Raw genomic sequence first — 16586 nt, forward strand, 5'->3', positions numbered from 1 at the left:
GGAAGAGTCCTTAGGTCAATGTGTAAGTCTTCTGGTACTTGTACCCAATGCTGGTACTAATGAGCTGCACATGTGTGGGGCTGTTAAATAACCGAGGGCCTTGTGAACAAAGGGATACACTGCAAATAGTGGTTGCAAATTGTGCATCAACTATTTAGAACTAGTTTCTGATTTTGTGATGCAGCCTAGTTGGAGAGAGCTTCATTGCGCATGTGGGGTTGGCCGGACTGAGACAGCCAGCTAAACCCACTTGCCCAGTGAAGGCAGTCCCCAGCACTCCCCACCCAGCCTGTCACCACCCTGGCCCCGCCCAAAGCCTCCGCACACAGAATAAAATATGATAAAACAGGTTTAAACCCCTTTTATTTTCGTTTTCTTTTTCACGTTTTTTGAAGTGCTGCCGGGCGCGGGGTGCAGGCTACCTGTCTGCAACGTCCACTAACTAAGTTGTCAAATGACCCTATGACGCCAAAGGCGAGCCCGTCTGCGCCCGTCCGTGCCAGGCCGGGCCCAGGGGCCAGTACCCCTGGTCTTCCCAGGGTCTATGATGAGCAGGACCTGTTGGATTTGAAGTCTGTAGCATGTCCACTGTCCAACAGAGTGGTATCAAAACTTGAGCGGGAGGGGTTTTTGAGATCCCCGGTAACCTCGAGGACTGTACCCAGGGCCCTCTCACCGGCCAGTTCTTTACAGCAGGTGGACGGCCAAGGGTGCAGATTCACATTACTTAATACTCGCTCGCTGCAGAGACACTGCCTTGAGGTCTTCTCGCTGTTACAAGAGGACAATGGCGGACCTGTTGTGTGTCACAGAATCCTGGCTTAATAACTCGTCTATGCCGGACTTGGTGGCAGCTCTGCCCCCTAACTATTCTGCTATCTATGCTAATCGGCCTGATAACATGAGGGGTGGTGGTGTTGCCTTCCTTTTCAACGACTCTTTGAAGACTGAGACACTCTACTCTGAATGTATTGAAGGTGCGGATGTACTGGGAGTTAAGTTCTGTTCCCCTACAAACTGTGTGGTCTTCCTCTTAGTCTACCGCCTACCTAATACAACAATTGGGTTCATGGAGCCTTTTCTAAAACTGGTTCATGACCTTCGCTCCCGTTATGAAGGGTTGGTGGTTCCCCTTGCCTGAAGCCATAGACACGATCTTTTTGGGTGTCAGACCACCGAACATCAAGGCCCTCACCCGCAGTGATTGGATTATAACGCTGCAAATGCTAGGTGCGGCCAAACAGCTAATAGCCTTGTATTGGAAGAAGAGTGAACCACCTCCCATAGCTGCCTGGTTTGTAAGGCTGTGGCATGTCTTGGCAATGGAGCTTCTCACGGCGCGGCTACAGTTGCGCCACACTCGCTTCGAGTCAGTCTGGAGGCCCCTGGTGCGCTATCTGTGCTCAATGGAACATGCGCGACACTAGGCTTCGAACCCTGCGTCTCTTTGAGGACGCTATTGTCCCTACGGATCCCACTAGGTTGCTCCCGCAGATGATCTCTACCACATCTGAGTTACAGAGGTAGACCCTCACTGCCTAATATAATCCCCCGATAGCAGATCAGCCTGACTCCCCTGCTGGCGCGCCATACTCTCTATCTCCTGTCTCTGGCCTCTTTCTTTTTTATTTTTTCTTTCTCTTTCCTCTCGCTCTCTCTTTCCCTTGTCGCTCTTTATTGTGCACACGAACCTCTGTTGGGACGTTCATATGTGTTGGGTTTGTTAACCCCCTATTTACCCTCCCTGACCCACCCTTGGGGCTTTATTGATGCTGACCAACTTTAACAGCTTATTCTAAGCCTCGCGGCCCGCCCCCTTGGGGTTGTAGGCAAGGCGCTGTGTTAGGCAATTAGACTACGCAAATTCATTGCCCATTCTTCTCGGCCGGCCTCGGATCGAGGTTGTAGGCTTAACGCTGTAATATTGTGCCCCTCCCAGGGGTCTTGTTCTAAAATAAAACAGACTTATGACAAAAAAATAAACCCGGATAAAACCGAAGTCCTGACAGTCACCACAGCCTCAAATCCATGGAGTGATCTGTTCTGGCCGGCCGAATTAGGGCCGGTTCCAGAACCTGCAGCGGCAGTAAAAAGCTTAGGCATCAAAATTGATGCTCGGCTATCTATGACACAGCAGGTGTCGGCCATGGTGGGCACATGTGTCGGCCTGCTGCGCCAGCTTCGGAAACTGTCTTCCTTGTTGTCCTTCTCCACTCTGAGACTGGCGGTATCCGCCTTGATCCTGGCACGTCTTGACTAAGGTAACTCCTTGTATCTTGGGCTACCGAAAAATCTTCTGGCAAGGCTCCAGGTAGTGATGAACGATGCAGCTAGATTAATTTTTTAAAAACCTAGGCAGACCCGAGCTACGCCTCTGCTGCAGGACTTGCATTGGCTTCCAATTGCTCAGAGAATTAAATTCAAAAGCCTTTGGATAGCACATAAGGCCATATATGGCTCTGCCCCTAGCTACATCGAAGACCGCCTGGTCAATTACATGCCAAGCAGGGCCCTTCGGTCAGCTGGGGCTTGTAATTTAGTCTGTCCTAGGTTCAATCTTGTGTCTTTGGGCGGTAGAGCCTTTTCTAGTACCATTCCCCAGGCGTGGAACCGCCTACCAGCTGAGCTTCGGAAGGAAACTAATCTCCTTCCTTTTAGGAAGAATCCAAAGACTGTGCTTTTCCTGGAGGCATGGGGGCCTCTGTGAGTCGGTGGCTCCGTGCTTTGCTGATGGTGTATGTCCGCTGATAGCGTTTAGATACCCCTGGGTGATAACGCGCTCTACAAGTGCATAATAACATAACATAACATAACATCTAGGTGAGGATAACAGTTCTTGGTATTCGCTGCACCAATTCAAAGTATTGATATGTAGAAAGAACAGGGTATCCAGGTTCATTCATAGGCTTTCTGTGAAGGTGCTAGCTAAAATGGAGGGATATGTTTCAGCGCTATCTTGGTACTATAGCTGTAGTCAGTTCCAATTAGAAAACTGCAACAAAAGCAGCACTTGGATAAGGTTCCTCAAGTGCCTCAGAAGGTTATATTGGCATTGATGCACAGCAAGTGCTGTGCAGGGTGTCTGTGATCTCTCTTGTTCATATAAAGAATATGCGACAAATCAAATCTGTCTGTGAAGGCAAAGGCCATTTGCATCTAGGGCGGTGCCAGAGCTCACAGCTAGTCTGCTTTTCCTGGTTAAGGGATGTAACTATCAAAACTTTCAAAAAAACCTGATAACCCCAATAACACATGCTGTAACACCCTTCGCCCCTACGCTTTCCATTCTTGGAAGGTTAAGATAATATTCTTGCTGTATGATATACCCTAAATATCTGCTGTTCCACCTTTTAATTGATTTTTTCAACTTTATTAACCTTATCACCTATGTCTTCTCTCTTTTGAACTGAGCTCAGCACCCACAAAACCTGAATTGTTGAGTACATTTTCTTTTCATCCAGACAAAGTTATTCTGAGCTGGCTTTTGCATGAATGCCCTTGTGGTGGATTACTACAGTAACTCTCAGACCCTGTAGTCTATTGCAACCCTTGTCCATCTGGGTGATATTCAGGTAATTGTCTTGGGTCTGTTCATCCTGCAGTTATGTATGGTCCTTGTAGACATCTCTTTGAAGTTACTTGTAGTCCGCATCATGTTGCCAACTCCTCCTCCGCTTCTACAGCCCATGCAAAGCGGGACATCTTCACGCAGCCAGCTGAGTTTACCAAGTGCTCTCATGGGTAAATCTGGATCTCAGTCCCCATCCTGTTAAATTGATTGGTTTCTATTTGTAATGTAAATTGTGGGTTTGACAGCAGGATTTAGCCCCTAGTATGAAGCATCTAGAGACAACCAGAGATAGCCTCAGAGCATTCCCATGTCCGCAAATAGAGGTAAGGATGCCCTGTGGTTGAGATTGTTTTCTCAGCGGCTGTAAGTATATGTTTTCTTGCTCTGTGATCCGAAGTTTTAACCTGCATTTTTCTAAATTTGACATTAGCTGAAGAACATAGCTCAAGAAGCATGGATGAAATTTGGGTGAAAAGTATACATAGAAATGTCTTCAAGATTTCTCTGAAAAAAATAAATAAGGTTTGTGTGGTAGAACAGAAAAAAATGTGTCCCAAAGTGACTACCAGAAAATTAAGTTTATTCCAGGTGGTTGACATCAGGACTTTCATGGTTGGTTCAATTATGTCTTTTTCTCCTTTGTTGACAGAAAACAGCTGGAAATGCTCTTCATCCTCAGAAGAACAAGGTGAAAAGCTCCCCCATCATTGAGAAGCTGCAGGTATGTCTCTGAGTTCTGCTCACAGGGGTAGGGTGTGAGGTAACCTATGCATACACGTGAGGCATACGATGGTATGAGTTTTCTCTCTCTGTTCTGGTGAACTCCAGGTATGCATAAGCCTCTTCTCACATGCACCCACCCTAACAGGATGAACTCTTGTTTAAATCATGCACCACAAATGAGTAGAATAAAAGGAATCCAGTGCACAACATCACCTACAGATTTTTTTAACGTTGCTCTTTAGCCTCAAATGCATACTGCCATTGTTTTTTAAATCGTAAATCATACGTTCTTATATAGCGTCTTTCACCGTAAGGGTCTCAAGGCGCTTGCTTTGGGAAACCGTCCTGGCTTTTCCCTGCGAGATAACCCCTACTGGGCATTCCCAAGGTGAAAGCCAGGCATCCCATGGCAGTGGGGCCGTTGTGGAGCTGTTGCCCAGAGTTGCAGAGTGTGAACCCATGATTCGAGTAGGCGCCGAGGCGAGAATTATCGAGTCTGTGGACATTTTTGAGCTCAAGACCCTGCCACGTCAGGAATTGAACCCTGGTCCCGGGTCTGACCTCAGCGTCCGGGTCTGCCTCCTCTAACCGGTGAGCCACACTTCTCCACTAGCAGTTAGCATAAGATTTGTAGGCGTCAGAGATGGGCTTCATTTTCAGTATTGTCTGTTCTGTGGGGGATAATGTTCTGAAAGGGCTATCCAGTAAATTCTAGGAAGGCATTCTAAAAAAAAAAAAAAAGAAAGATTGCTGAATCACTTTTTTTTCCTCTCAGCAGTTTATTAATCCAGACCCTGTTTTGACAGTGGATAGAGCTGCAAGAGTGATGTCCCATGGTCGCAGTTCTAAAGTCTGCCTCCAAATGCTTGGGTAGTTATCAATCAGGTGTCTGATTAGTCTTCTTGTGAAGAACGCTGAAGGTCCCACCTACTTTCTAAGCAGATTTAATACTACTGTTTCACGGCTCAGGGACCAGTTTGGCCCTTCCATCTGACCCGAGTTTGCCTGGTTATACATATTCTATGCTTATTCTCCAAATATGCATTTTGCATATTTCAGCACTGCTGATGACCCATGAATGAGTTTATGATTGAAACACTGTCACATTTTGGGCATTTAGATCAGTAGATTCATTGTTTAGATTAAGTCAATTGGATGGGCTCAATTCATTTTTCTGAATTGCTATGACTCATCTTTGCCTGGTAAGTTTATATACACTTTTTATTTACCTCAGTTTTTTCATTGTGTATTTAAGCACTAAACACTTTCTTCTACTTTTTCACAATTATCATTGCATTTTTGCTAAATTGAAAAACAAATTCCTCCATACCTATGACCCTTTTAGCTTGGCAAAGTTCTCTGTTTTTGAAATTGCATTATTTGTTGCTTGGTTACAATATACACGGTAGGGGTACCCTGACTGCCTGGGCCACGTGGGACTGTCTCAAAGGACAGATCCTGGGCACCTCAAAAAAACACCGGAGTGTTCACTTGGCATGGGGAGGTGGGAGGCCAGGCCCTGTGCCCGCACCCTATGCCAGCGGCCAGACCCTGCACCCGACCCTACGCCATGGGCTGATCGCCCTCAGGAGGGTTGAATGCAGAATATGGCCACAGGCCAGGCCCTGTGGTCAACCCCACACCAAGCACAGTGGAGGTTGGGTGTATGTGTAGAATTGGCTGCAGCTGAAGGTTGTGAACGGCATGAGGTTGGCATAGTAAGGTATGGTGACATTTTTAAATTTTCCTCAAAAACATAGAAATGTCCAAATAAAATCCAAAGGTTAAAGTGATGCCATAGTTAGGTATTGTAATGATAGATTACTTTTATTTTTTTTAAACCCTTAAAAGGTTACTGAGAAAAACAAAGATTAAAGTAACATTATAGTTGGGTAAACATGCAGGTAAAAATATTCAATTTTAAATAAAAAAAAACTGAAATTATCTAAAATAAGAATTACTCGTGTCCTGAAGTATATATGCCCTCACATATTACCTCATTCATAATATGTTCAATAACTGCATTCATAACACCATCTCTAATGACCTCTACAATTACATAATTTATGACAACACTGCTCATGGTGGAGCGCGAGAAGAAAGAGAGTAAGAAAGATAGATGGAAAGGAAGAAAGTGAATGAAGGATGTGAAGCAGGGCATTAAGAAGATAATCAGGAACGAACAAACATTTAAAAAAATATTTGGAGGAAGGAGAAAACAGAAGAAGAGCTTAAACAGAATGAAGCAATAAAGAAGAACAATATGGAAAGAAGGAATGCAAGTCAAAGGAAGGAAAAAGGCAGGATGGAAGGTCAATGAAAGAAGGACAGATGAAGAGAAAGCAGGACGAATTAAAGAAGGGACAGAATAATGAAATGGGGAGGAAGATGTACAGGAAGATAAGAAAAGAAGAAAAAATAATAAATAATAAATGAGGAATGGGAAGGAAGGAAGGAAGGAAGGAAGGAAGGAAGGAAGGAAGGAAGGAAGGAAGGAAGGAAGGGGAGTTGATAGAAGGGAAGGATAGAAAGTTGGAAAAAATGAGAGATGAATGAAAGAACAGTAGAGAGAAGGAAAGAAATTAGTATTGAAAGGGTGCTATAAAGAGAGGATAAATATCAAAAGAATGAATGGCAGAAAAGGGAACTAAAAAAGGATGAGAAATTGAACGAATTAATATAAAAAAACAATGTTTGGCCAATTTTTTTTTAAATCGTGCTGCGAATGGATCATTTTGCACTTTTTCCCCACTGGCACAATTCCCACAGGTATTTAAAGGACTGGTTGGGTTCGCTCACTTTAATCACTCGTTCAGATCCATGTTGTTCAAAGTGAGGGGTATGTTTATTTGCTGGAACTCCCTTGCTACACTCCTTTAACCTGAATGACATCAGAGGATTAACTCTGTGCCTGCCATTCCCCCAATCACTTTTGTCATATAAGCCCTGATTAGCATCTTAAAGCCCTCATTATGAGTTGCCAGGAGGGATATCCTGGAAGTTTGGGGTTACCGCTCTGGGCAATATGCATTGCCTGGTGTTTCCAGATCCAAAAATATCAGAGCTGGAAACACAGGACCTGATTTTACCAGCTGTGGATCATCACTGGTTGTATGACAGAGGCATGCGTAGCTAAACCATGCGTGCCTCTACCACGCAGCCCGAACCACGAATGAGCCTTAACTAAGCAGTCATTGACCACGCATGCCTTTACCTTGCAATTTCGTTGCGTATGCGTGGTGAAGATCGCCACAGCCCTGACCGCCCCCGCCCTAAGCCTTAAAATTCTATCCCCCTACCTTGCCCTCCCTGCCCTGAGGCCTAAACCCTGACCTGCCCATAAAACTACCCCTTGCCTGCCCTGCCTTGAGGCCTAAAACACTGCGCCCTACCATAAACTACCCCGACCCCAGACCCTCGTTCTGAGCCCTAAAACGTACACCTGGGCTGTCCATAAAACTACCCCAACCCCTTCCACTGCCCTGAGGCCTAATCAATCAATCAATCAATCATAACACTTGTATAGCGCACTACTCACCCGGAAGGGTCTCAAGGCGCTTGGGGGAGGGGGTCCGTTACTGCTCGAACAGCCTGGTCTTGAGTTGTCTCCTGAAGGCGAGATGGTCCTGGGTCAGCCGAAGGTGGGTGGGGAGGGAGTTCCAGGTCTTGGCCGCCAGGTAGGAGAAGGATCTGCCTCCGGCGGTGGCTCTTCGGATGCGTGGCACGGCGGCGAGGGCGAGGCTGGTGGATCGTAGCTGGCGGGTGGGCGTGTAGAATGTCAGGCGGTCGTTGAGGTACTTGGGGCCCAGGTCGTGGAGAGACTTGTGTGCGTGGGTGAGGAGCCTGAACGTGATCCTCTTGTTGACGGGGAGCCAGTGCAGGTCCCTCAGGTGGCCGGAGATGTGGCTGTGTCGGGGGATGTCCAGGATGAGTCGGGCGGAGGCGTTCTGGATGCGTTGGAGTCTTTTCTGTAGCTTGGCTGTGGTTCCGGCGTAGAGGGTGTTTCCGTAGTCCAGTCGGCTAGTGACGAGTGCCTGGGTGACCGTCTTCCTGGTTTCGGTCGGGATCCATCGGAAGATCTTGCGGAGCATGCGAAGGGTGTGGAAGCATGATGAGGAGACGGCGTTGACTTGTCTGGTCATCGAGAGGGAGGAGTCCAGGATGAAGCCCAGGTTGCGTGCGTGGTCCGTTGGTTTGGGTGCGCTGCCCAGGGCGGGGGGCCACCAGGAGTCGTCCCAGGCGGAGGGTGATGGTCCCAGGATGAGGACTTCCGTCTTGTCCGAGTTCAGTTTCAGGCGGCTGTTCTTCATCCACTCGGCGACGTCTTTCATCCCTTCGTGTAGGCTGGTTCTGGCGGTGTCGGGGTCTCTGGTGAGGGAGAGGATCAGCTGGGTGTCGTCGGCGTAGGTGATGATGTTGAGGTTGTGTTGGCGTGCGATGGTTGCAAGAGGTCTCATGTAGACGTTGAAGAGGGTGGGGCTGAGTGATGATCCTTGTGGAACGCCGCAGATGACTTCGGTGGCCTCGGATCTGAACGGGGGGAGGCGGACTCTCTGGGTTCTTCCGGCGAGGAAAGAGATGATCCACTCCAGTGCCTTCTCTTGGATACCGATGTTGTTGAGGCGTTGAACTAGGGTGCGGTGGCAGACCGTGTCGAACGCTGCAGAGAGGTCCAGGAGGATGAGTGCCGCTGTTTCCCCGTTGTCGAGCAGGGCTCGGATGTCATCGGTGGCTGCGATGAGGGCGGTCTCGGTGCTGTGGTTGGCTCTGAAACCGGACTGCGAGGGGTCGAGGGATCCGTTCGTCTCGAGGAAGGCGGCAAGCTGTCTATTGACGATCTTCTCAATGACTTTGGCAGGAAAAGGGAGGAGCGAGACCCTGCCCCCAATTAAAAAAAGTACCCCGACACCCAACACTCGCCCTGAGCCCTAAAAACGACCCCAGCCCTTAACCCCTTCGACGCTCATGACGAGCTGGGCTCGTCATGGCGTAGCCTCCTCGCACGCTCATGACGAGCCCAGCTCGTCACGTAAAGTGCGATTTTAAAAAACCCAGCGTACGGGCGGAATTCCGCCCGCACGCATGCGGTTAAAACTGCCTGACCCCCAACCCCCATCCGAGTCCTAAAACCCTGTACCCTTCTAAAAAGTACCCTGAGCCCTAAAAGCGACTCCACCCCAAAAAAACTATCCTGCACCCAAAACCCGGCCTCAGCCCCACTTATCTGTCCATGTCCAGAGCTTTCTAGTTTGACATTTCCTCTTCTTCTCCCCGCCCATCCTGATTACTAGACCACTATCTTCATTACCCTATCGTGGTTAAGGCAGACACATGACTCAGGCAAGTGTGGTTGCGCTTGTGTTGGAACGGCACGCGTGGCTCTGCCATGTTGTGCTGTTTCCCATCTGCACCTGGTAAAACTACAGATGCAGAGAGACACAGGCTGTCAGATGAGGGCCAGCCCACCCCCCTCTGGACCTCTCAATCACACAAGCCCCCAAACCACACTGGAACTGGAAGAGCATTTGTAAAGCACACTGTAAATGCTACCTCGGGGAAAACAGATTTAAGCTAAGTTAAAAAGCCATGTCTTTAATTTTCTTCTGAACGTGAAGGTAGCTGGGTCAGGTTCTCTCTGTGCAAAGATAGCTCTGAGCCCAAGGGCTGTAATCCACAATCAGTCCAGTGAGTACAGAGGCATCATAATAGGCAAGAACAGCCATGGTTATTTTGTTCTTTATTTCTTGAAACCAAAGCAGCATGGCAAAGAACATCTGAATGTGGGTCCTTTTTTATAAGTTGTCAGAGAGTTACACTGATAGAGGGAATGTTCGGTATAGACCTCGTACAATAGCTGCAAGCCCTAAGAATGAGCGAAGGGCGGATATGTTGTCCGAGGTTGTTGTCGCTGCTAGAGCTGTGACCTTGCTGGAATCAGGCTGCATGCCATCCACCAAGAAAATGTGTCCAAAGAATTTGAAAGAGTTTGTTAGAAGAGTGCACTTATCTTTATTAAGTGTCAGGTTAACATCTTGCAGCACCTGACTGACCTTGGGGAGAGCTGCATCGTGTTCTTCCTGGCTCTTTTCATAAACTAGTATATCATCACTTTAATTTACGCAGTTTTGTGTTGAGATTCGTATATCCTCTTTTGCTACTGACGAGACACTGAAACTAATGCTCTAGCATCTGTATAGGCCACAATGGGTGGTGAAGGTGGTTTGAATGGAGATTCTTCTGCTATTTCCAGCTGATGGTATCTTTTATTTGAAACCAGGCTCGAGAAGATGTGAACATCATTCAGCTGTTGTATCATGTCTTGTATCTGCGGAGCAAGATATCTCTCTCGCTCAAGATTGCATGGTTGTTCTGATGCATGTCAACACACAAGCAAATGCTTTCACCTGCCTGTTTCTTTGGAACCGGAGCTGTGGGTGAGAACCATGGCGTGGGACCCTGCACAGGTTCAATGATGTCAACCTTTATGAGGCTTTTGAATTCGTGTTAAACTTGCTTTGAAAGCGGGAAGGACTGCCCCTGAAGTATTGGCCGGCATCAGTGTCAATGTGCATGCCAATCTGGCAGTCCTTCAGCTTGGCTAAGCCTCAGAATAGCTTCGGAAAGAGTTCATCAAGGTTTTTGTGTGGAATGTGACAGGACCTTGAGAATGCATAGCTTGACTGCTGATCTGAAACTCAGCAAACATCCTGTGCCTGCAGCTGCTTCAACTACATAAACATTTGTCTATCATTTGGTGTTGCCTACGGCATCTACAAGGAAAGGAATGGACTTCCCAATTGAGTCAAAATCTAAGCCAAGTTCTTTCAGATCTGGTTTGCTTCCTTGTTCAGTTTCTCCGGCAGTGTCACTCCGAAATGAGAAGACTTTTGCCTTCTATGACCGTTCAGTTTCTGACGACAATGAGTCTGACGCTAAGGATTTGGGTGAGTAGCTACCTCCCTGATACATTGATGATTGCTCGATGCGCACTTCAGTTTTTCTTGCATGGCATCGTTATCATCAAGACGCTAAGGAATCTGATAGTTTCCCACTTCTACTCAGACACACCGACTGGAAATGAACTCTTGCCACAGGTATGGCAAATGCTCAGCATTGATGGGCCCGAGCCAGAGTATTGGGAACAGAAACCACATCTGAATCCGGTTGTGTTGTCTTCAGATAGATAAGTGTCTCAGCCACCAATGATTTGCAACCTCGCTTTTGTAATTTCCAAAATGACAGTGCTCCACCCAGTCCTTTAGCCTCATTATGAAAGCATCAATATTCTCTCTTTGTTTTTGCATCGTCAAATGGAAGAGATACTTTCATAATCAACATTCATCTTCAAGAGAAAATAGACTCTCAGATGTTGTTTAAGACCACCATGTGAGAGATTGTCAAAGCCCTCAGATAGTTTATATCACGTGTGTTTGGCCCAACACAGTGCATGAGCAGGCACACTAGCCTCTTTCCATTTTCAATACCCAGGGCCCACTTCTAAATATCAAAGTCCTTGATCCTTCAGCGCCATCTTGGGTGAGGTTTTTTGACAGTCAGTCTGAAAAGCAGAGGCACCCCCAGAGACGCTGGTTTAGAGACTGTTGGGCAGGCAGCAAGTGCAACGTACTAGTTGACGGTAGGCTCATGTGGGAGTCAGGTAATGCAACAGGTTTCTTATCTCCAGAGGACGAGGAAGCCATTGTGTCCCAGGGGTGATGTGGTTCAAGGTGATGTGAGCAGGCTGTAATTTCCAGCGAGTAACACGCCACCAGATCCCATCTTTGTCACCAGTATATTTCCTTAGGCTTCAGCTGCAGCTATACACAGAGAGCCCAAGTAGACAGAAATCTTAAACTGCTTAATCCTCTTTATTTATTTTACACAAATCAGCCCATGATAAAGAGAGGTTGAGGTATAATGATTTCCACTAGCCTATGCTTTATCATATGCCTTCACGGAGAGGCAAGATGTGGCTCCAGAGGTAATGCGGTTTGTTCGAACTTACTTGATCGCCAACCACCCTCCAACTGCCCTCTCTAGGCTTGCGAGCATGCTCCTCTCCTAAAAATGCGTCTTAGAAACTCCTCAATGCACTGAGAGAGAAAGATGCGCCCCAACACTAGAGGGCACTTGACTCTACAGTAACCCTAGGCGCAGGACTACGCTACGCTCGCGGAGCGTGCGTAGTTTGCGCTACAACTCGCTATGCGAATTACACGTAGCACTGTGCAAAAACGCGTAGATGGCATTTTTGCTTCCTCGTGGTCCTCAACATCAAGTTGGTGACCCGGAGCGACCAAAATCAACATCCGGGCGAGACTTTTTCCTCGTTCACGATCAGCAACATCAAGTTGCAGATCGCAAGCGTGGAAAATATACCTCCCGGCGAGATTTTCAACACAGGGAGGTCAGGTTTCTCATTGCGAGTGGTCGTGTGTGCTCACGACCGCTCGCGATGAGAAACTACCAGTCCGCATTGAGAAAGCTGCCGCTTGAGTACAAATGTAGTACTCGAGCGGCAGAAAGCGACCGCTTGCACTGTGCAAGATGCCATTTGCAATGATTGCACAGTGTGGACAAGCATCCGGCACTGTGCAATCAGTGCGAACAGCATTTTCCCTACTGCACTTCGCAGTTCGCGTAGCTTGCGTAGTGCACTTCGCTTAGTGCTACAACGTGAACTACGTGAACTACGCCCAGGGTTATGCTACAGCCAGGGCCGACTTTTCGAACGGGTGCGCCGGGTCCAATCCCTGCGCGCCAATCTTTAGAGGAGTGTAAGAAGCTGTCTTCATTAAGGGCATGCTGACAGCAAAGTATAATAATAATTCCTATATGTAAAGTGAGAACATATCACCGCATAAGGGTTTCAAGGCGGTGGGGGCCGTCGGGGAGATTGAGTGAGCTATGGCCCAGAGTCACATGATGCTGAGCTGATCTGCCGCCAGCATCAGGGATCGAACCGTGAGCCCTGCGCTCTGGAGTTAGTGGCTCTGCCCGCTGCGCCACACCTCTCAATCTGGTTCCAGCCATTCACAATAAAGTGCTTCCCCTCATTTTGTGACATACTGAAGGTGCTATTTGTAACATCCCATCAGCCTGCTTTCTACACCGTTTTTTCCCTGCTGACATACACTATTAACCCTCCACCCAGCCAACAGACAGCTTGGCACCAGCGTAAGGAGCTAATGTGTGAATGATTCAGGTGAGTTGGGGGAAGTGCAGAGATGTGTGTATTCAGAGGCCAGTCACAAGTATGGTGTAACCAGCCACAGACTGAGCTCTGAACACAAAAGTGGCTACCTGGTGCCTCATGTTATTCACCAGCAACAGCAAACACCAATTTTGACTACAGCCACTTCGCATCTAAGGCATGGGGGCACGAGTGCCCGCACTCTTCATTCTCATCAGCCAGAGGAGACATTTGCACTGTAACCCCAAGACAGTGGCTTTAAAGGGGAGAGGAATTGCCATGCGCCTGAATGCAAACAGAAAAAAAAGAAATCCACCCCCAACATGAGCCAGGCATAGAGTCTGGGCGGATTCCCAGCTGCAGATCAGGGCCTGCTGGCCACCGATGCTGCAGGCCACTGCGGAGAAGACCCAAAACTAAAACCATTGTAATCAAAGGGTCTGCAAGGTAGACAAGAAACTAGGATGAAGTAGGGGCCATGTGGTATGGTATGGTAACAGGTGTCTCTTTTTGTGTTTATGGTTGTTTCACTACATACTCATTACTCACACAAAGTCAGAAAAAAAACTTTCAGTCTCCAATGCACTACTCTATTTCACCCTGTACCTCTTTCAATATATCCTCTACCTCCACTCTCTGACTCATTCTAATGCTATAATCTCCAAAATAACCTTTTCTAGACTCTTTCCTCCTCTACCTCTCCCGGCTCACCTTAAAACCTAATTTTACTACTGTGATCTGCCAAACAACCCTTTCTAAATTCTTCCCTCATGTATTCTTCCTTTGACTCCTCCCAAACCTCATTTTATACAAACCTCATTTTACTACAAAGATCTTTCTAATCCCCTTCTAGAAACCCGCCCGGCAACAGCAAAACAACATGGTTCACCGACGACCTCAATGACTCGAAGAAATCCTGCCGAACCCTCGAGAAAACCTGGGGCCGCAAACAGACGACAGAAAACATGACAGCCCTCAAGAACGCCACCCGCAAACATCACCAGCTGATCCGCACCACCAAAAAGACATCGTTCAAAGAAGGGCTGGACAACAACACAAGGATCTCTTCAGCATCGTAAAAGAGCTCTCCAATCCCAGCGCCAGCAGCAACGACATCACACCATCGCAAGACCACTGCGACTCCCTCGCCACATCCTTTCACCGCAAGATCGCCGATATCCACGACAGCTTCGGCGCCCAGACCCCGCCCCCAGACACTGAACCAACACCCTCTACAACCACCCTCAGCGCTTGGACTCCCATCAGCACCGAAGATACCGCCCACGCTATGAACACCATCCACTCCGGCTCTCCCTCCGACCCATGCCCTCACCACATCTTCTACAAAGCCGACACCATCATCGCTCCCCACCTACGGAACGCCATAAACAACTCCCTCGCATCCGCCACCTTCCCAGAGAGCTGGAAGCACGCAGAGATCAACGCCCTACGGAAGAAACCCACAGCGGACCCTAAGGACCTCAAGAACTTCCGCCCCATCTCACTTCTTCCCTTCCCTGCAAAAGTTATCGAGAAGATCGTCAATAAACAGCTGCCGCATTCCTCGAGGCCAATGGATCCCTCGACCCATCCCAGTCCGGATTTCGAGCCAAAAACAGCACCGACACTGCACTCATCGCAGCCACCGACGACATCAGGACCCTGCTTGACAACGGGGAAACAACCACCCTCATCCTCCTAGACCTCTCAGCCACCTTTGATACAGTCTGCCATCGTACCCTAATATCCTGCCTCCTCAACGCCGGAATCCAAGATAAAGCCCTGGACTGGATCACCTCGTTCCTCTCTGACAGAACCCAGAGAGTCCGCCTCCCTCCCTTCCACTCCGCGGCCACCAAGATCATCTGCGGCGTACCCAAGGCTCGTCGCTCAGCCCAACCCTCTTCAATATCTCCATGAGCCCCCTCGCCACCATCGCACGCAAACACAACCTCAACATCATCTCATACGCCGAAGACACCCAGCTGATACTCTCCCTCACCAAAGACCCAGCCACCGCCAAACTCATCCTCCAGGAAGGAATGAAGAACGTCGCTAAATGGATGAAACTCAGCCGTCTGAAACTGAACTCAGACAAGACGGAGGTCCTCATCCTCGGACCATCCCCATCCGCTTGGGACGAATCCTGGTGGCCCACAGCACTGGGCACCGCATCGACACCCACTGAGCATGCACGCAACCTGGGATTCATCCTGGACTCCTCTCTCACGATGAGCAAGCAAGTCAACGCCATCTCATCCTCATGCTTCAACACCATGCGCATGCTCCGCAAGATCTTCCGGTGGATCCCTACCGGAACTAGAAAGATGGTCACCTAGGCCCTCGTCACCAGCCGACTAGACTACGGAAACCCCCTATACGCAGGAACCACAGTCAAACTTCAGAAAAGACTCCAACGCATACAAAACGCATCCGCACGACTCATCCTCGACATCCCCCGCCACCGCCACATATTAGCCCACCTGAGAGACCTGCACTGGCTCCCCGTCAACAAAAGGATCACGTTCAGGCTCCTCACCCATGCACACAAAGCGCTCCACGACATTGGTCCCGAATACCTCAACAACCGCCTCACGTTCTACACTCCAACACGCAAACTCCGCTCCACCAGCCTCGCCCTCGCCACTGTCCCACGGATCCGCAGAACCACCACGGAGGAAGATAATTCTCCTACCTGGCGGCCAAGACGTGGAACTCCCTCCCCGCCCACCTATGACTGACCCAGGACCACCTCACCTTCAGGAAACACCTAAAGACCTGGCTCTTCGAGCAGTAGCGGCCCTCCCCCAGCCCCTTGAGACCCCTACGGGTGAGTAGTGCACTCTACAAATGTCTTGATTGATTGGTTGATTCCCTTCTCCATCTCTCCTTTTTACTCATCCCAAGCCTCGTCTTACCACTATGATCTACTAAATAACACTTTCTAGACTCTTCCCTCCTCAATCCCTCTATTATCCAACTAACAAAGACTCACATGTCCACCGCGCAAATGAACTAATTTTTCCCTATACTAACCCACCACTAATCCTTACGGGCACCAGAGTAGCGTGCTAGTCGCTGAAAGCGCTTCGACGCTTG

At 48.5% G+C, this 16586-nt stretch overlaps 1 protein-coding gene across 2 annotated transcripts in view; it reads left to right on the top strand.

The window, feature by feature from the left end:
- Positions 1 to 16586, top strand: part of RCSD1 (RCSD domain containing 1) — a 214117-nt gene that overhangs the window by 152441 nt on the left and 45090 nt on the right. For both annotated transcript variants that reach the window (XM_078656703.1, XM_078656702.1), the window contains exon 4: positions 4221 to 4292. In XM_078656703.1, the coding sequence (XP_078512829.1) occupies positions 4221 to 4292 (72 nt within the window). The remainder of the gene's footprint in view (positions 1 to 4220; positions 4293 to 16586) is intronic.

This window comes from Lissotriton helveticus, chromosome 8 (assembly GCF_964261635.1).
Source record: "Lissotriton helveticus chromosome 8, aLisHel1.1, whole genome shotgun sequence".
NCBI lineage: Eukaryota > Metazoa > Chordata > Amphibia > Caudata > Salamandridae > Lissotriton > Lissotriton helveticus.